The following is a 21,327-nucleotide window of genomic DNA, read 5'->3' on the forward strand; positions in this document are numbered from 1 at the left end:
CGCCCGTCGGAACCTCAAAAGCAAGGCCAAAGCATGCTGCACACCAATTTGCCACCGTTTTACTTTCTGTCATTATAGACCTTTACATGTTTACATTATAGACCTTTACATCTTTTTTTTTTTTTTCCTTGAAGTTCGAACACTCCAAGTAGTAAAGTTTCGCGGCAAGTCAAATCGAATAGCACTCACTATTAGAAAAATATTTGAAAGTCCTAACATTTGCACGCCCCTACAAAAAAGGCAACAAGTCGATGGCTCCCACCACGGCTGAAAATTTATGTTAGCAGCAAAGTAAAATAGCCTTGTCTAATAGAATGCATGTCCGTCTAGCAGAACTGTGCATTGCCATCAAGGCTACCTGCAATATCGCTCCTAATAACAGGGCAATCTGGAAACTAAAAATGTTTGCCGACAAACTAAGACTTTAGAAGTACAGTTACCACCTTAAATTTCTAAAGCCCTCTAATAACAGCACCTATAATAATCATTCTGTGGACCTAAAACCCCAAACATTTATTGGTACAGTTACCAGCAAGCTTTTACGACTCCCTGATGCCAAGAAGAAAGCCAGTGAGAGAGGTGCCTCACCTGGAGATTCCCATGGCACAGATGACGGGCACCCATCCGGTGCAGAGCACCTCCCGGGTGTAGGGGTTTCGCTTGGACAGGTACACCCAGATGGGAATGCCCGCCAGGAACACAGACACCACCAGGGGTGACAACCACACCACATCTGCAACAATGGAAAAGAGTAGTCACTCAATATCACAGAATGCTTGCAGCAGTGAAGACAAAAAATGTAAATCATGCCAGGATCGTGGCATGACTATGAAGAACACCAGAGCGGGGAATCCCAGTCCGATTTTGACCACATGAAATTCATTAGGTACAATCGCCAATTGTTGGACTCGGCAGGAACAACCAAAAAGTCCAAATAACGGAGAGTGAAAAAAGGATGCAATTGAAAAAAAAAGCTCAATGCCCATAAAAACTTATCTATCCACAAATGCACACAGGCACGTTTATGTGCAACCAAGTTGGCCTGTATCTCAACCAGTGTCTGGCCATTGTTATATGTAGATAACTGCAGTGTTACAGACTGCGCTAAATGCACATTTGATGGCTGTGGTGAAGGTGGTGCATCATCGCCAGAGTCGCTGTTCACCTGTGCTGGCTTTAAGACCTGACGTAAAATTTCCTCGCCATCCAACTCTGCGCAAGACAGGACAGGAGTACCAAAGTTCGCGAACTCCTCAAACATACTCGCCCCTACATCGATCCCACTAGCACGGAAGTGGTTCAAAATGTTCACTGCTGCAGTAGGCGGAATTCTCAATCACGGGTTCCACAGCTGCGGCACTGCCCTCATCCCCAGTCTCATCATCATCATCATCAGCCTGACTACGTCCACTGCAGGACAAAGGCCTCTCCCATGTTCCGCCAGTTAACCCGGTCCTGTGCTTGCTGCTGCCAATTTATACCCGCAAACTTCTTAATCTCATCTGCCCCCATAACCTTCTGTCTCCCCCTAACCCGCTTACCTTCTCTGGGAATCCAGTTAGTTACCCTTAATGACCAGCGGTTATCCCGTCTACGCGTTACATGCCCGGCCCATGTCCATTTCCTCTTCTTGATTTTAGCTATGATATCCTTAACCCTTGTTTGTTCCCTAATCCACTCTGCTCTCTTTTTGTCTCTTAAGGTTACACCTACCATTTTTCTTTCCATTGCTCGCTGCGTCGTCCTCGATTTAAGCTGAACCCTCTTTGTAAGTCTCCAGGTTTCTGCTCCATAGCTAAGTACCGGCAAGATACAGCTGTTATATACCTTCCTCTCGAGGGATAGTGGCAAATTACCTGTCATAATTTGAGAGTGCTTGCCAAATGTGCTCCACACCATTCTTATTATTCTAGTTACTTCAATCTCGTGGTTTGGCTCCGCGGTTATTACCTGCCCTAAGTAGACATAGTATTTTACAACTTGAAGTGCACTATTACCTATCTTGAAGCGCTGCTCTTTTCCGAGGTTGTTGTACATTACTTTCGTTTTCTGCAGATTAATTTTAAGGCCCACCTTTCTGCTCTCCTTGTCTAACTTCGTAATCGTGAGTTGCAATTCGTCCTCTGTAACTTTCTGAGTACTGACAGTTAGTCAGCAATGCAATGTCATTGGCGAAGCGCAGGTTACTAAGGTACTGTCCATTAACTCTTATCCCAAACTGTTCCCATTCTAGGCTTCTGAAAACCTCCTGTAAGCACGCGGTAAATAGCATTGGGGAGATTGTGTCCGCCTGCCTTACACCCTTTTTGATTGGTATTCTGTTGCTTTCTTTATGAAGCACTATGATAGCAGTTGATCCCCAGTCTAATCGTTAATAAATCCTGTGGCAAAAGCAGTCTCTGATCGTATTCTGAGTCACTGCTTTCCTGGCATCGGACAAGATGGTGATGGCCGACAGCACATTTACAACTTAGTTCTTCCCACTCTCGACGCACAAGAGCACATGATTCAAGTGTGACCGGACTTTCAAGTTTTTAAAGAAGCACTGACATAAAATTTACATGTCAAGACTTTTACATCAACGAGGAGCTAGCGACCCCCTAGTAGCGATTCGTGACCTAAAATGAAACTGTGGGAGAAATAACTATCACTTTTATATACTTATATCGGTGTTATCCAGCACAATCCAAAACGGCCAGTAAGCCCACCATTTTCACACTTTTTTGCGGTCACCTCCAGATCGTGCCCCAGCTGAGCACAGCTGAGTACAGCTGGCCACATCTAAACAGAAAAGAGTGACGTGAGGCTCAGCTGCTCCGCAAACATTTCATCTGCTCAGTGCACACATTCAGTCATGCCATGTCATGCATTGCCATTGTCGCAGTACAAAGTGTCGATTCACGCTGAATAGGACAGTCGGTTCCCCGACTGTCATATTCAATCCTAACATGTCGGGGAATCGCAACATGCTGACTGGTGAGCACACATTGAATCATGCTCTTTCTTTTTTTGCCATTCCTTATATGTAGTTTGCGTGTTGTATGGCTCGTTAAAACTTGTTCTTGAGATAGTTTATAATTCGTCATAATTAAGTAAATTTAGTAGCGCTGCGTGTGGTGTGTGCTTCTTGTGTGGAAGTGTGTGTGTGAATGCGTGAGTGTTAGTGGGACTTCCGAGTTGCACTAAACTTACTTTCATTCTGCGTGTTGCAATTCCACGAAATAATTCAAAGCGGTGCAATGAAGATCTCACATGAAGAGTGAGTGCGTTTCCAGGCTTTGGCACCACAATAAAAACACTCTGACCACGGTATCACTACTAGCACATTGTCACTCAGAATGGTATGTGTGAAACCTATCACACCGAACACGTAGCCCTAGTGTCGATGCCACAGGGCACTCCATTTTCCATTGAGCTCTCGTATGCTGTTTGCCCTCAACATAAAACAACTTCCATGCAACGGACGCAATTCAAATTTCGCCAAAATGATCTTCGCATACTGAGCAATCAAATGAAGGATACATCTCAATTCTGAATTTGACGTCAATGCTCCTTTAATTACACCCTGGTTCACGGGCCCCAAAGCACTAGTCGTGTTTGGTGGCAAAAATTTCAGGTGGTTAAGATTAGTGCTGTGACCGTGAGCACCGCAGTTGTTGATGAACAGCAATACTTTTCTGTTGAACAACCGTCAAGTTCCAAACGTACTGTTAGAAGAGGTCTCGCCTTATTTACGCCCTAGAATTCACTTGATACCAGACAGAGTTATTTGATGCCTTTAGAACATTTTGGATGTATTGATTTTCCTATGACAAGGAGCGGAAGTTTGCCTCCCACAACAAGACATTCGCTCTTTGAACTCTTCGCATCCCCTCATGACAGGGTTCACTGGACAAAGCAAGTGTCTGGTTGGGCCAAATTTTGTCGAAAAGGTCAGAGTGATCACAGTTAAAGACATCCTCTAGTGCACTCTGGTGCAGCTGTGCAGAGAGCTTGTCGACATAGTAGTCACTCAAGAGGGTCAGGTCAACTGAAACACTGTAGTCGCACATTTACTTGAAAATCGGGACGTACATTTCCTCAACGTTACATATGCAACCAGCCGTCCCTTATTTGCAGCCAGTAATATCCATGCGCAGGGTGAGCAACTCCGCTTTTTTAAAGATGATAGTCTTTCTTGGGAACCTTTGACGCAAAAATTTTGGTCTGTCTGTCTGTCTATATGCCTGTTTGTCCGCCCTTAACAATACCTTATAGGGCACCAAAGTGACTAAACAATACTCCAAACGGCCGACCCCATTCGCAGCACCCACCAATATTGCTCAAGGTTCAGCGTTCATACTTGTGCGATTGTCAATTAAAAAGCAATTACTGTGTATATCTGAGGCACCATAATAACACACCAATATTATGTATGTGTATTTTTACTAGAAAAGGCATACATAAGTAATTTTAAGGATCGTAGCCTTTATAACGCTGCGCTGGTCATGCAACGCTATCAACAAAACAGCAAGTGTTTACAATGTTTTGCTAAGACGACACGGTAGTGACACCTACTCGTCACCTTGCGTTCTACACCTTATCACCTCCTAGACGGGCGCGCACGCCACGCGCTTCGTTTTCCAAGATAACTATCAGATAGCGCTTATGTCTCACGTGTGACGTGACGATGCACTCGTTCGCCTCTGCTGCACGCTTGAGGCACTCTAACGCAGCGCCTTTAGAATAGCATTCACCGATTTTCTTGCGCAAAACATCAAATAAATGTATTGTTCACTCTCTCCAGACGCAAGACTATCGTCTTTTGACGACATTTGCAGTGCAACATGAAGATACGGGGCCAATTTTTTTTATTTTTTCAGATTGTTAGACAAGGGTACTTTCCCAGCTACCACGGCACTCAACCACATGCTTGGCACCTCTTCATGGTTCGGGTTACTGCCATCATAGAAATTGTTCTACGTTCGCGCAGACGTTCTGTCAGCCGCCGCAATCTTGACCTTTTGCTTTACGCAGTCCAGGGCGGTTTATTTGGAAATTGAGAACTCCCCCGCAATATCAGATTAAGGTCGGCTGCCTTCCAACTGGCAAATAATCGGTGCTCTCTTTGCCAGCACCAGTGTCCTGTAGTTGTTGCGTTGGCCACATTACTTCATTAGTCTTGACTGTGCAGATGGAACGGGTGGTGTTGGAGCCATTTCAGTAGCTCGCGTGCAAACGAACACCCCAGAGAGCAAGCCACAAACCACAAGATGCTGATCAAGCCTAGCCGCAGAAGCAACGGACAACGCAAATGCACAAACCTCAAAGCCTCAAACGTCCCTTAGAGCAGACTTCAAGCATGGTATGGCCGCGGCAGACATTCACTGAATGCTGGCTAATGTCAAAAGGCAACCATTGCCAGGCACGCAGCCAGAAATTTTTTTTTTTGGGGGGGGGGGCACCTCCTTGATTTCGGGAGGGGCACCCCCTAGATAACAACGTTTATATAACCTGTTCAGTTCTCAAACTCTACGCCTGTGCCATACATTGAAAGCGGCACAAAACATACTTCCGGTCCAGGTGGTGCTACCGCAGCAGTAGACTCCTCGTAGCACACGAAGCACGATCGAATATGACGTGTGCAGATGCTATCCGCACAAATATTGAATGGCTTGAAAATGCAACGACGAGAGCGACTAGTTTTTCTCAATAGGTAATCGTGAAGGTTTAAGACATTAGCAGAAATGTCTTAAACCACATTATGTGAGGTTCTATCTAGTGCGAACTATAGCAGGCACCCTATGAATGGAGGATGGTGCGGCTCTCATCAAGTTCAGCGTGATAGGCATTAGTGTTGCTCATTGTCTAAGCGACCAGCTGTGACGACAATTTTTTTTTTTCAGGTAACAGGGAAGACTCCAAAGGTTCTGGGAGGTTGTGTGAAAATACCTAATGGCAGAATTTTGTTGAAGCCGTGCGAATCGTGCAGTGGGATGCGCTCACATCCTTCGCTTTACCCATTATAGTCTGTGTTAAAAGCTGAGAAAATGGCTAAAAAACATAGCCTAAAATTGTCAAGCAGATCGACAATGTGGCACAGCAAATTCGTAGAAATTAGTTATACATGTGTCGCGACACACTTCGGCAGCGATCAAGCCCAGTTGGGACCGCGTTTTATCGCTGGCTCATCTGCACAAGTTACGGAAAGGAGCCAATCGGGATCGAGAGCTTCAGCTTTGAACAAGGTATGCTGCTTATAGACATTTTTCACGAAGGCCCGCCACCAGGTCGCGCCAGCATGCCACAAACAGGAAGTTCTCCCAAAAACATTTCGGCGGCTTTGCCCGCTGCATGTTTTTCTTGAGGCGGTTGGCGCTTCATGTTTTCTGCTCGTCGAGAAATGCTACGCGTGCTTGCACAAACGCAACGAGAGCAATGCTTTGTTTTGTGCCTGAAAGTTAGCAGCCGGCGGTCTGGCCCCAAAGTCCTTTCGGAAGTTCGAACATTTATGTTTTGCAGCGAATGTGAAAGATTCAATTGCAGCCGTGCAAGAAGGTAACTGGGTGCCTAAGAAGAACTCCCAGCTTTGTTCGACTCGTTTCATACAAGGTGAGCATTTTTGTCCCTAACCGCGCATTTTAGAAGACATTATGCGAGAATCGTATGTGGACTACCGGGGCATGTTTACGCTTATACCTCCACCGTTCGCAAGTGATGTGCTAAAATTTTTTGGAAGACTTGTAACCTAAGACTAAGACTTGTAACCATGCTACAGCAAAGTATTGTTGCTAGTATACCAAATGCCGGTACCACAAGGCCGCTGTCGATTGAGCCCGATCCGAATAAGCATTCTCGAATGTGCTGTACTCTGTTCCATAGCTTGCACAATTGGCACCAATCTGAACTTAACGTGCTTCGCCATAATTAGATAACTAATTTTGGCAAAGTACTTGCTTTGAATATTAACAATGTTTGTTGAGGGATACATTCATAATGTTAGTTGAAATGTGGTAAGGGCAGTAACAAAAAAAAAATGCACGGGGGGGGGGGGGGGGGGGGGGTTGAAACATGACAATACACACAACATGCGATGCGTTTTGTATTTCGCATTCAATATCCTTTTTTTTTTTGCCGTGCTAATTCTTATTTCACTATTAGATATTCCGACTTTCCGTTCAATTGCATTCTCTTTTCTCTCATCCCAATGAAAGCGCTGGAAGCTAAGCAGGGAGCGATGGCAGGGCCACAGAAAAACGTCACATGCGCTTCGCTACCTTGAGCACTTTTTTCTTTTTTTCTTTTTTGAATGCGCAACTTTTTCAGTGTGATCACGCCCGCACGTGTGCACAAGTAGCGGTCTCTTGCGGTGATCTATGTAATGAGTGTGCGCGCCATGTTCAAATCGGTCAATGGCTGATAGATGGGTCGTGGACGTGTGATTTTTGGGCATACATAACGTGATTTGTCGAGAGAAAAGAAAGCAATTTTTAGCTGACTTTGATAATTTATTGTGAATTCCAGACCGTGTGCTGTGCTATAATATTTGGCTCGCATGTTGTCGGGAGCCTCTATTACCGATCGGCAGTGTTTTTTGACCAAGCTCAAAAAGTGTTGCAGGGCCCCCTTAAACACTACGCTCATCCCCGCATGTTTTTTTGTTTTTTTTTTCATAGTTGTCTGTTTCATCTTACAGGTAAGCCATCATTTGACGCTACCCATCCAGACTACGTGTGAACTGTATTTCCATACTGCAATCAAGGCAACATGCATCAGAAGCTTCAGCAGTACCAGCATCGCCCAAAAAGAAGCACTAGTGCAACTGTGTGAATCGAGAAGTGAATCGAGAAGTGAACCTTGAACACTGTTGATAGCAGACCATGACATTGGTAACGGGAATCCCGCCAAACACACATGCAAAAGTGCCACAGAGATGACACAATGGCCGACTTCTCTGCTCTTACTTTAGAAAATGCAGCATTAAAAGGTCAAGTATCCACTTCTCATGGTTGTCAGACTGTGCTGAGGTGCAAACGATAATGCACACTACGAAAAAGACAGCATAGAGGCACATGTTTATTTTTATTTTATTTTTATTTATTATATCCTCAAAGGTTCCGTATGGAACTTTACATGAGGGGTGGGCGATGAAAGGCGGTATCAAAAGTAATGGTTAAGATGCAGTTGAGTCTGCTGCTTGTATGGCATTCCTGAAGCGCGCAGAATCCCGGATGATAGCCGCCTCTTCCGGAAGGTCATTCCAGTCTCGGGCGGTGCGCAAAAAGAATGACTGTTGAAATGATGTGGTGTGAGCACGTGGCGGAATTACAGCGTTTGGATGACTTCTGCGATGGCCTCGATGGACTGGTTGGATGAGCTGGTTGTCACGTGTGGCTGAATGAAAGAATTTGTGAAAAAGGCACAAACGTGCAATATGACGACGAAAAGCGAGGGTAGGAAGCTTTAACTGGTTTTTTAGGTTGGAGATGCTGGAGTAACGGGAGTAATCTGAAGCAATGAATCTGGCTGCTCGGTTCTGGACAGATTCCAGAATTTTAATATGATTTGTTTGGTGGGGGTCAAAGACGGCAGATGCATATTCAAGTTTAGGTCTGACAATGGTGATATAAGCGAGTAGTTTAACGGAAGGTGGTGCCATGAAAATGTTGCGGCGTACGTAACCAAGGGCACGGTTAGCGGAGTAAGCTATGTGATCTATGTGGTCACCCCATGATAGGTCGCTCGTAAGATGGACACCTAGATATTTGATTGAGTTAGTAGCAGCTATAGGACAGTTGTTGATGGTGTAAGTAGCCGGCGCGTAGTTTCTGCGACGATGGAAAGAAATGAGCAATGTTTTATTCGCATTCAGAGACATCAGCCAAGTGTTACACCACTGTTGAATGCGTAAGAGGTCATGCTGTAGGGAAGAAACATCGGTAGAGTTATGTATTGGACGGTAAAGGACACAATCGTCGGCAAAAAGACGAATATTAGATTGAACAGAAAGTGGAATGTCGTTAATATATATCAAGAATAGGAGAGGCCCGAGGACGGTACCTTGGGGCACGCCAGACAGAACTGGGGAGAGGTTGGAAGAAAGGTTATTAACATGCACAAATTGTTTGCGGTTTGTTAAGAATGCTTTGATCCAGTTGAAAACATACTGGTGAAGGCTTAGACGCGAGACTTTTAGTAGGAGACGAGAGTGAGGCACCTTGTCAAATGCTTTTTCGAAATCAAGAAACAGTGTATCAACTGGGATGTTACGATCTATGTGGAGATGGATGTCATGCAGGAATAATGTTAGTTGGGTCTCACAGGAGTGACCTTTACGAAAGCCATGCTGGTTTGGGTGAAAAAAACTTGCAGATGATAAAAAGCTGGCAACATGAGAGAAGATGACATGCTCCATGATCTTAGAACAAACACTGTTGCCCGCCTGCACGGGAATGCTCGCTTGAGAGGGAAGCCAGTCGGACAAAACTCGTTTAACTGGAAGCGTCGCGCAAACACCACTAGCACGTGCGCATGGTTTGTTTGCAAACATGAAAAGGATCTATACTGTCAGTTAATACTTCACAGAAACTGCTTGTTTCGCAGCCTGCGGGGACACATTCAGTGACTCAAAAAAGCGTGAGCAGGTCTGTTAGCTGTGACAGTGCGGTGATAGTGTCAAGTCTAGATGTGTATGTAACATATCTATTCAGTCATGGGTCCAATCCTGGCAGTGGTAGCCGCATTTCGATGGAAGCAAAATACGAGAGGCCCGTGTACTGTGCAATGTCAGTGACCATTAAAAAACACCAGATAGCCAAAATGTCAGTCGCCCATCACTATGGAAAAAACCTAGATATCATTATTATAATTTCTATTAGGTGAAAAAAACGCCAAGAAGACGAGGTAACATCGCTAACGTTGTTGTGCAGCTTGGCTATACGGCACTGCGAGTTGGCAGAAATCAACCCTCGCAAGCGCATTGCTAAGTTGTGGATATGCACACTTCGATAGCGATGAAGCCCAGTCGCGGCTGAATTTTTTCGCTGGCTCATCTGCGCAAGTTGCGAAAAAGAGCTCATTCAGGTCAGCAGGCTCACATGCGAACAATGTATGCAGCTTATAAAATCTGGGTTAATACTTTGGAGCAGCTGCTATCTCCTTCACATAGTAGCAGCCCTGCGCATGATCTTTCGTAGCCTGGGCATACACTCAGTCCTTCAGGGCGTGCAAGCGATTTTGTCAGTTGTGAAATCACGGTAATAGTGTCAGATTTAAATGTCTTTGCAGCACGCCCATGCACACTAACATTCACTGACATATCTCCAGCGACAATGACGCATTTTTCAATGACTAGTGTGTGCTCTTCAGCCTTTATGCACAAAAGACCACAAAACGACCATTTTCATCAGAGCTGTAAATGCCGCGCCAACTCGCAGACTGCAAACGAACAGTTTCAATATTGCTCAAAGTGGGTGCACGGCTTGCCATATCCACACAGTTTTCAGGCTCCCGTGGCGACCTAACACACTTCAAAAATTTCTCCTCGACCATCCTCCTTCGATCTGGAATCTTTTTTGCACCTCCAAAAATATCACAGAAGGTTAAAAAAAATTTAAGCACACTTTGCGGCTTGTGGGGGTGCTGACACCCCCTATAAAGTTGTTTGCCCCGCGTGACGCATGTGTCTCGCACAGAAGCCGTATTTTGGTGGAGAAAACCGCCGGGCGATAGATGGCGTTGTGTTCGCTTTGAGTACCACTGTTGGTAGAGTGGTAGCGCCAGCGGTGACCACTGGTGGAAGGCAGGCCTGGTGGCGGGCGAGAGTTGAGCGAGCCTCTTCTGCGCGTGACGGTTGCCGCGAACGGTTTTCTCTAGCGTGGGTCCTCGGGGCGTGGCACCGCAGGCTGTGACGCCACTTTGGGTGTGTTAGTGTGTTTGTCGCGTTGTGTGTTTGTCGTGTTATTGTGTAACAATGTCCTAACGTATTACATAGCGAGTTATGTATCAATTCGGCAGACGATATCATCGTTATAAATTAGTTAAATAAATGTGTATTGTTCTTTGGTTTGTATCGACCGTGTCTACTGTGTCCGTTCACTTCAAGGGCGTGGCGTGGCGCGCGCTCGCCAATTCGAGACCCCACACTGGTGCCCAACGTGGGGCTCTTGGAGTATCGGACGACAGTTTTGCGGTTCGGTACAAGCTTTTGTTAGAGCCGGGGTAGAGTAGGCCTAGGGGGACTTCTTTGCTAGCGTCAGTGTGCTTTGTTGAGAGCGAGGAGATCGGTATTTGTGACGTGTTTGAAGACCCCACATGCTCAAGACTCCACTTCATTACCGCGAGCGTTTTCAACATTTTCCCCATCGCCAAAGTGGCTGTAATTTTTCAACGTGTCCTCGACATGAAAATGCACATCGCAGACTCACGATTTATCCAACAGCCTTTTGTAAGGACGGGGAACAGCGCGATCCTACACAGCATGGAGAGCCAGATCACGCAGAGCCCAGAAGTGTCGTGGACACTTGTTAGTGTTATGGCCACTTGTGCATACAAGCACACAAGTCGGCATTGCAGACCAACAAACATCTATGCTACACAGAAAACAACAGCATGCAAAATCTCTTCAGTGTGTGCTGAAACACACGATGGCGAAAACCCGCTGAGAGTGCCTATATAACTGCAATCGCAATAGTAACACAGTTTTTTTTACAGCAAGATAAGTGTTCTGGGTTAGCTCTGCCTTAAGTTCCCCCTTTGTTTAACTTGTGCGTTCATTTTTCATATTTCGTACCAAACTTGCATATAACGAAATCCTTTATGACGAGTTTTTCGGGGAATCGGTCAACTATATTAGCAACACCAGAAGTGATAAGCTCATATAAAGCACTGGTGCTCGCGAGAATGGTAGCCCTGAACACTGCTATATAAATCAACGTCAGCACATGGCACCGAACTACAAGTGACGTTAACTCGACGTGATGGCTGTATCACAAGAGTACAGTGAAAGCTCGTTAATTCGAACTTCAATAATTAAAATTTATGGATAATTCGAACTGTAAGTTATGGTCCGACCAAGCTCCATACAAGCCTATGAATAAAAAAGCCCGTTAATTCGAATGCAAGTAGGTTCCGCCAAGGATAATTCGAACTACGCGCCACCGGCTTGGCTAGTCACTCGATAGGGCGACTGCTGAGTTACAAGGCGGCGTGGACAGGGAGCGGAGAGAAAAACGGAGGGAGGCCATAGAGCAGAAAATTGCGCCACTTACTCTTCACCCCCCTCACCCACAATCTCTCTCTCTCGGCGGCTACCTGCTCTCCGTTTTACGTAACCTCTAAGATTTGTTGTTTTTTTTTTAAGCGCCAATCTCGGAGCCTTTGAAAATCCTGCGTAGTTGTCGCTGTTAGACGACAGATAGCATGACCAGCACACAGCAAACCAGGTGCGTCGTAGCTTCGCCCGGCCTTCTCTGCAGTCTGTCTCGGGCTTGCGCCGTACACCTCGGTTGTTGGTGCTGGGAGTAGCTTCCGACTGTCGCGATTCTGCTGCTCCGACTTGATGGCATGTGCCCGCGGCAAATACCGTGCCAAAACACTTCAGGAGAAAGCTGATATTCTGCGAGAAGTGGACGCCGGACTCTTGCCTAAGCAAGATATCGCGAAAAAGCATGGGATACGGAAAACGACGCTATCTACTTATATAAAAAATAGGAGGACTATTGAAGACGCCTTAGAGACAGACGTTGCGAGCAAAAGGAGGAGGTTGCGACTCGCAGAGTGTCCTGACCTCGAGAAAGCGCTTCTCGTTTGGATAAAGGAAATGCGTTCGCAGGACATACCACTGAGTGGCCAAGTCATACTGGCAAAGGCAGCGGACTTTGCCCTGCAGCTAGACTATGACGACTTCGCTGCTTCAGATGGGTGGTTGCACTGTTTTAGCAAGAGCTACGACCTCGTTTTCAGTGCTGTGTCGGGTGAAATGAACGCCGTCGACATGGAAACGTGTGAAGGTTGGCGCTCCGAAGTGCTTCAAGGCTACATGGAGAAGTATTCTCCGAGGAACATATTTAATGCGGATGAAACTGCCTTATTTTTCAAATTGCTGCCCGCCAAAACTATCACGTATAAAGACGACAAATGCACGGGAGGGAAGAAAAGTAAAGAACGGATATCTGTGATGGTTGCTGCCAATATGACCGGGACCGTGAAGTTGCCTCTGTTTGTGATAGGCAAATCGAGAAGTCCTCCTTGCTTCAAGAACATCCGGTCTCTCCCATCAGACTACGCGGCCAACAAAAAGGCCTGGATGACGGGGGAACTGTTCGCGCAGTGGCTAGGGAAGCTTGACAAGAAGTTCGAACGCTGTGGCCGCAAAGTCCTGCTTATTGTGGACAACTGTTCGGCTCATAAAGTCAACGTTGAGACGAAAGCCATTGAGCTGGCCTTCTTTCCAGCAAACACGACAGCGGTACTGCAGCCCATGGACCAGGGTATAATTAGAACTTTCAAATCATTTTATCGGCGCCATATCTTGGAACGAATTATTTTGTGCAATAACTACCAAGTGACGCTCCTAAGTGCACCACACATGCTTGTGCGTGCTTGGGAGCAAGTGACAGCGCTTACGATAGCAAATTGCTTTCGCCACTGTGGCTTCAGCCCCAGAGCTCTGCAAGCTGACGAGCCACCAGTGCTCGAACACGGCGTCACTGCCCCCATGGCGGACATTTTGGAAGACGTCTGCTTTGCAGACTACGTCGATGTGGACTCAAGTGCAGTGGTGTGTGGTGCACTCACGGATGGCGACATAATATGCCAGGTGAGAAGTTCAGAACCTGTCGTTGCCAGTGACGATGATGAGGAGGAGAACGAAGCACCAGTGCGGCCCTCTGCTGTGGAAGTCATGGCCGGATTGAATGCCGCCAGTCTCTTCTTAAGTTTTGAAGAAGGCGGAGAAGAGGCCTTCTGCCAAATTCGCTCGTTAGAGCAAAAAGTGCTGGCTGTCGCCTTCAAGGAAAGAAGGCAGACCGCGATCACAGATTTTTAAAAAAATAAGTTATGCCCTACTCGCAGTGTACTATTGTTGTTCTTCACTTTCGTTAGTTCGAACTTTCGTTAATTCGAACTGAGGCGTCTTCCCCTTGCGGTTTGAATTAGCGAGCTTTTACTGTACATATGTAATGCTTATAAGATTGAGTAGTCAGCACTGCAGCCACAATTCACGTTTGCCGTACATTATGGTCCACTTGAAAAGTAGTTCCAAGACCTGGCGTGGCTCTGTGGCAAAATGCTTGATTGCCACGCAGAATGCTGAAGTCCGATTTCTGCTGGGACCGTGACATTTATTCTTTGCATTTGTTGGGTCAATGATGCCGATGTCAGGTTTTTGAATGGTGCTTTGCTGAAACTGGCATGCCGTAAACTACCGATGTCCATCTATAACAGTGCTTTGCTTGACGCGCTCTATGCGCCAGCCATGATTTTTATTGCTACGTGCAGGTCAAGGTTCAGTTCAACTCCTGAATAAAAATTTATCAGAAACAAGGTGAGAAGTACACAAGTTCACAAGGTGCAACAGACAACGCAGAGTTCCCACCATAGAGTTAATATACAGACTTCAGAAGAAAAGTTGAGCCAAAAAAGCTACAACCCTCAAAGTGCTGACATCTTGAACGTTGCTATTGTTGCCATTACGGAAAAGCGCTAAATATGGCAGTTTAAAGCACTCAAATTCTCACAGTAAAAATCATAAACAAGGATGTTCACGAACACACATAATATACCGCAATTACTTGAATCTGACGCGCACCTTTTTTCCGGTTAGGCTAGTTCATAAATCGCATGCGCGTTAGAATCGAGTACGAAAAAAAATGGATACGATCATTCTATTGCCATCAGTATTTCCGAAATGGCCGCCCCCTACGTGCCGCCCGCGCGTCGGCATGGCGCGTCGGCCATTTCTGCCTATGTGTTTCTCATGTGCAGCACTTCGTACGTGTGCTGAGCAGTTCGTCATCTTGTAGTGCATTAGCATCGACGGCATAGATGGGCCGACTCCAAAAACTCGAGTGCACCATGATGCCACTTTTAAAAGACAAGTCATCGCGTGTGCAGAAACGGACGAAAATCGGGCCACATCGCAATCGTTCGGAGTTCCCAAAACGTGCGTGCGGGACTGGCGGAAACAAAAGCAGATTGTCGACAGCAAAGCTTCACGCAAAGGCTTCAGTGGACCACAGCAGGGTCGGTTTCCGCAAATTGAAGAGCTGCTCGGCGAGTATGTGCTTGAGCAGCGAGCGGCACAGCGGCTCGTGACGACAGAACTGCTCCAAGGGTGGGTTATGCAGTTAGCCTTAGAAAAATGTCTAATGCGGAGCCAGTTTAAAGCGAGCAGGTGCTGGCTAACTAACTTTATGAAGAGGAAAGGCTTTTCCCTCCGAAGGGGAACGGGCATATGCGAAAAGTTTCGCGGAGGAGTACGATGAAAAGCTTCACAGTTTTCAGAGGTTCGTCCTAAACTTGCGGCACAACAACGGCTACCTGCTTGGGCAAATCGGGAATGCCGATCAGACGCCTCTTTACTTCGACATGCCTGGCACCACAACCGTCGAGAAGAAGGAGGCGAAGCAAGTTCGCGTGCTGACATCGGTCCACGGTAAAACTACAGTGACGGCAATGCTCTGTTACATGTCAGATGGGCACAAGCTTTCCCCGTACCTCATATTTAAATGGAAGACGCTCCTGAAAGGAGTTGTTTTTTCGAGTGGTGTGATCGTGCGGGCCAACGAGAAAAATGGGTGCGCGTCGCAATCGATGTCTTTCTTTTTTTTTTCTTCGTGGAAACCGGGTGCGCGTTACAATCGAGGGCGCGGTAGAATCGAGTAAATACGGTAAGTGGATGAAAATCGCGTGATGTTTGTATAAACTATTTCTAGGAAAGATACAATGGCCATTTATGTATGCAATTTAAGGCGCATGAAAAGAAGCGATTGCAAGTTTTATAACTCCATGGCGCCACAATCCTGGTACCGTGTCAACATTTGAAAGCGTGGCCTTGCAGCCGATCGCGCCGGGTTCTTCGCGCTCCAGGTGAGTTGTATATTCGTTGTCCATGTTTTTGTTGCCATGAGCTTGACTGTATGTGGCAATCTCTTACTGCGATGCAACAGAGATCCATGAAACAAAAAAACATGCCAGGGGTTATAGCAACAAGCAGTGGCGACTGCAAGTGGATGTCACCCGAAAGCTGGTATCGTTCCATCGTGGTGGCACACAAGCGATTATAGGTTTTAATGAATGGGCCCTATGGGGAGCTTTTCCTCTAGAGCAAGTATATTAACTCTATGGTTCCCACTGTCAACATGTTGGCGATATCGATGTCACTTGTGACTTTGTAGCTGGAGCTGCTGCTATCAGCTGCTTTGGTGTGAAAAGTCAGAAAAAATGTAGCCTCCGCGGAGACATGCATTTAAAATGAAAAACAGTAAAAATACGTCACTAGGTTGCACATCTCGAAGGCCATGCTTTTCGAGCTCGCATGCTCATCGCATGCCAGTGTGCACTAACAAACAAGGAAGAGAATGCGAACATTGCAACGAGATCGCTGAGTCACTTCACATTCTCGCTTTGGTGTTCTCGGCACTTGGTGTTCTTGAAAAACACTACAGCCTCACGTTAAGACCTGCAGATCGCAAACCAAACATATCGGTGCACTTGCAAGCACCGTGCAATGAACTCGATCAGTGCGATTAAATAACACTGCTTTTTCGTCACCTGTGCGTGAAAAGGGATCGGAACTTGCTGGAACGCAGCCAAAAATTGATTAATACTTGTTACGAAAAATTCACTTTCTGGGCTTCGGCGTGGTGCAGCGTTCGATATTAGCCCCAAAAAGTTGGAGTGGCGCCTCCTGGTGGGAGGCCTGGGTGACTTCACAGCACGGACTCTCCGATGCCCGACGCCTCGCGCCTACATAATGATGTGCTCACTTCGTGCGCTATTCCACTGTTTGCGTTCGCTTTCTGCTCGTCTCAAGCTGCAAACGAATGATGAAAACAGAATCAGTAATTTTCCTGGTAAAACAATAAATGTTTACTTTTGCTTCTGCAAAATCGCACACTAGAATGTAGGCAATGTGAAAAGGGTGAAAAGGTCTGTGTCACACAGCTAACCCTGATGCTGGATTACATTCCTGGCCACGGCAGCCTCATTCCGACGAGTGTGAAAAGCAAAAACACACATATCTGCTTGAATACAACACTTATCGGCACATAATCATGTGATCTTGAGACACAAGACAATATTTACATCATTAGGTTGAGGCGTTCATGGGTTATTCCTACGGAAGATATGAGGGTTTACCGTCATCTAGGGTTATTCGTATTGGAAGAATACATGTATCTACAGACACTGCTTTCGTTGGGGGCCAAGATACGCGCTCGCTTGCATTATCAAGTGTCACAAAATATATCGTATGCAATCGCCCTCAAATACCACCGCCGCTGTTGTCCGTTTTTCTCGTCTACTTGCTCACTCAACCCGTTCTTCAGTCTCATGTTTCTCTTGCAATAATTTTGGAGCTTCACTTCATCAAAATTATTGAGGTTAAGTACGTTTGAGGTTTGTGTGGAAATTCTCATTACTGTCAGATTCTATCTTCGTGCAGAATCGTAGCAACGGTGCTTTTGCACTCGGAACTACCAATTTAGATATCCACCTCATAAATTATTTTCCTTGCAGCTGACTACCTGTACATGTACATGTCGTAAAAGACCAGTCATTACTTGGGCCACGTCACTGACTGTGCCATAGAAAATGTTCATTTCGACTTCCTGGCGTTTGTGTTTGAATCCTTGCTATCAGCGGTGCTCGCGGGCCGAGTGAAGTGAGCATTCCTGCTTATAACGCGGCGGTAGATCATCCCAGCATTTGACTCAATCAGGGTTCACGGCTACACAATCCCTGGCAACTGTTGAGAAGAAACATGTACAGTCGACGTCCGATTTCCTGGACACTCGAAATTCTGAACATGCCCGATTTCCCGGACTCATCTGTGGCACCGTCAAGTTCCCCATAGAGTCAATCTATAAAAAAAGTCCGAAGTTCTGGATGCTTATAGCCTTCCGCATCTAATTTCCCAGACTTTTTACTGTTAACTGCCAACCCAAAGTCGACACCGACGCCGCCATTTTGGTTGTTTTCATATCCTCGCGTCGCCAACCGCCGCCTTCCGCCGCGGCTGCCGTAACCACGAAACCGCACGTGTCAATCCGGTGCCAGCCGTAGCTTAGCGGCTTAGCCAAGCCAAATCTCACTGTGTTTGTTTACGTGTTGTTTTGTCAGCTCTGCGATCATGTCTGCGGTTGATCGTTTGCTGCTGCTCGCTATCTTTCGAGATCACGTTTCCCGACCTTCAGCATCCACCAAGTTCCTAGCTGTTTTGTGCTGCGCTTTTCATTGAATAGATTCACTGTTTATAGCAATGGCACCAAGTGCTCCTTGGTCTTCGTCTGCGCCTTCGAAGCGCACAAAGCCCCCTCGTAGGCTCACGATGGGAAAAGCTGCGCTGTTGACCTCAGGTCTGCCGTTGGCATGGTAACGGAATCGTGAAAGGCGGTAACGCAAGAGACTCTGCGAAACTGTTCTCGCCACACGGGCTTCACATTCGACACCGAGACGGCTGTCTCAACCCAAGTGGACAGTGTGTGTGACGAACTGCCATCCGCGGATGTAGCCTTCGACGATCTGCACGCTGCTGGCGTGTCAATTCCAGTTGGGATAACTTTCGAGGGTTTAGCCAACGCTGACAAAGACCTTGAGCTATGTGCAGACTTGACCGTTGATGAAATCATTCGTCAAGTTACGAAGGATTCCGACAACTCTGACACCAAAAACGAAGAGCCATCTCCTACACAGCCAACGAGCTCGGAGTTGACGTGAGCACTAATGACACTGTCATCGCTGTACAGCGGCAGCATGGCGTTGACTGAAATCGAGGCAGACATCATCGCGGGCAAGCGGAACTCCGTGCAAAAGAAAATAGGTGACTTCTTTGCGCCCAAGTGCTGACCTCTGAGATAGCACCAGCCACGTCAAATTTTTTTAAATTTATTTATAAAGAGATTTTTTCAGAGCCACCTAAACGATGCAGTGGCTGAATTGCAATGGTAATCTTGTACTCCGGCCGTTACTCTCTCCGTCAGCGAAAAATACCTACAAAAAAGCTGCATCTTCATGTGCATTCGTTTTTTCGGACTGCCCGATTTTCCAGATGTTTCCCCGGTCCCTCGAGGGTCCGGGAAATCTGACGTCAACAGTATACAGTAGAATTTCGATGATACGAATCTGGCGGAGTCACAAAAAATATTCGTAATGGCCGAAATTCGAATCATCGGAACACGTGCAAAATTAGCCAAATTAACACTGAGTCGGAGGCAAACTCAGTTTCAGCACTCGAAAAAAAAATTATTTTTTGGAGAAAAAATCTCTGATGTCTTTGTGCTTTTTTCTTTTGTCAAGTCACTCAACAGACTTTTCTGGAATACGTAAAAATGCGTGCAGGTGTCGTCACCGATTTCTTCAGCAGTCATAGCACGCCTCAGGACGTCGAGCACGTGCGGAGTTTCAGCGGCCGGTGGTGATCCTTCACCGTTGCACTTGTCTATTTCCTCGCCATCTTCGCTGGAATCGGCAACCTCACTTGTGGCCTCGTTGACAATATCTTCCACCGTGCGCGCACCACAAGTGGCAAGATCGTCATCCGCCGTGCAAAAGTCGTGAGCCGAACACCTGGCATCAAGGCACTCCCAACCCTCAATGGGCTTCTCCGACTCTGAAAGGACTGTGTGGCAGCTTGGGCTAGTTGGTATGGCATGACGATAGTTATAGCGTGAGAAAAAAATGATGACACAGAGACAAGAAGGACACAAAGAACACGAGCGCTCACGTCCTTCGTGTCCTTCTTGTCTCTGTGTCGTCGTTTTGTTCTTGCGCTATAACTATCGTCTGAAAGGACCTCTGGCACCTCTTCGGGAATCCTAAAGAAGCCGCATTTATCAAAGCAGTTCGCAATGGTAGTCAGCGTTACTCTATCCCAAGCCATTGAGATAAAATGAATGGCGTCCAAAAGGCTTATTCGCAGGCCACCTTTGTCTTTTCTGTCGATTTTGGGCAAAGAGTCGGCGCACAAGAAGGCTCTTGAAATGGTGCTTAACGTTTTTATAATCCCAGCGTCAAGCAGTTGCAAGTGCGTCGTCATGTTTGCGGGCAAAAAAACCAGCTTCATGTTTTGAAGCGTCACTTGCTTCAGGTGGGCAGCGCACTGGTCAAGAATCAGAACAATCTTCCGATTCTTGCAGGCCATTCTTCTGTCAAGGAGAGACAGAAATTCTTCGAAAAGGGCCGCCGTCATCCATCATCCACGCTTTCTTGTTTGCGTGATAAATGCATGGCGAATTGCTCTCGCGCTTGAAACACCAAGGCTTCTGAAATTTTCCAGCTATAGTCAACTTAAGTTTTTCCGACCCGTCGGCATTACAGAACAGAAGAACCGTTATTCTTTCTTTGCTTCTTTTGCCTCCTTGGCACGCTTCACCTTTTAAGCAAAGGTTCTTCTCGGGTTGAAGATTAAAAAACAGGCCTGCCTTATCTGCAATAAAAACATCACAAGGCTTATACCCCAGGATAAGAGACTCCAGCTTTGCGAGCCAGTCACTAACAACGGTCTCGTCAGCCTTCTTGGCTTTCCCACAGACGCTTTTGTACACGGGACCGTGTCTTGTCTCGATGCAGCCACCCACCTCAGGCCTGGAATCAGTCGATGTGCAGAGCAAGTGCCACCTCGTCAACTTTTTCACTCAAAGCTTTGCCATCAATGTTAACACCTGCTGCAGTAACCTCCTTGAACCAAGTCAATAAAGCTTCTTCAAGTTTCACGTGTTGGACTGTTTTCGCTTGCTTCACGTTGACGCTGAACGAAAGCGAATTTTTCATTACTGTGTCCCGCTGCCCAACAATTGTGCTCAATGTCGACGTAGCGAGGCCTAGCTCCTTAGCCAACTCCGTGCGTTTTCTTTTCAGATCCTCATCGACCTTTCGAAGAATGTGCAGTTTCTCCTTAAAAGACAGAGCCTTCCGCTTACGGGACATGGCTTGCTGCGACTCCGCAAAAAGGCACAACAAAGCAAATACGTGTGCTCGACTGGGCAACACAGTGTCGACAGCCGCTGCACTACAGCAACCACGTGTCCGCACCAGAGAACACCCACCACCAAGCAAAACAAACAGTGGATTGGATTTGTGTTTCCACCGATGCCAGTGCCATGAAAAGCATTAAAGTGAAAGCGAAAG

At 46.5% G+C, this 21,327-nt stretch overlaps 1 protein-coding gene across 3 annotated transcripts in view; it reads right to left on the bottom strand.

Annotated features, from left to right (window-relative positions):
• Positions 1 to 21,327, bottom strand: part of LOC119174179 (solute carrier family 41 member 1) — a 74,901-nt gene that overhangs the window by 33,129 nt on the left and 20,445 nt on the right. For all 3 annotated transcript variants that reach the window (XM_037424999.2, XM_075896046.1, XM_075896045.1), the window contains exon 9: positions 589 to 733. In XM_037424999.2, coding sequence (XP_037280896.2) covers positions 589 to 733 — 145 coding nt within the window. The remainder of the gene's footprint in view (positions 1 to 588; positions 734 to 21,327) is intronic.

This window comes from Rhipicephalus microplus, chromosome 5 (assembly GCF_043290135.1).
Source record: "Rhipicephalus microplus isolate Deutch F79 chromosome 5, USDA_Rmic, whole genome shotgun sequence".
NCBI classification, from domain to species: Eukaryota; Metazoa; Arthropoda; class Arachnida; order Ixodida; family Ixodidae; genus Rhipicephalus; species Rhipicephalus microplus.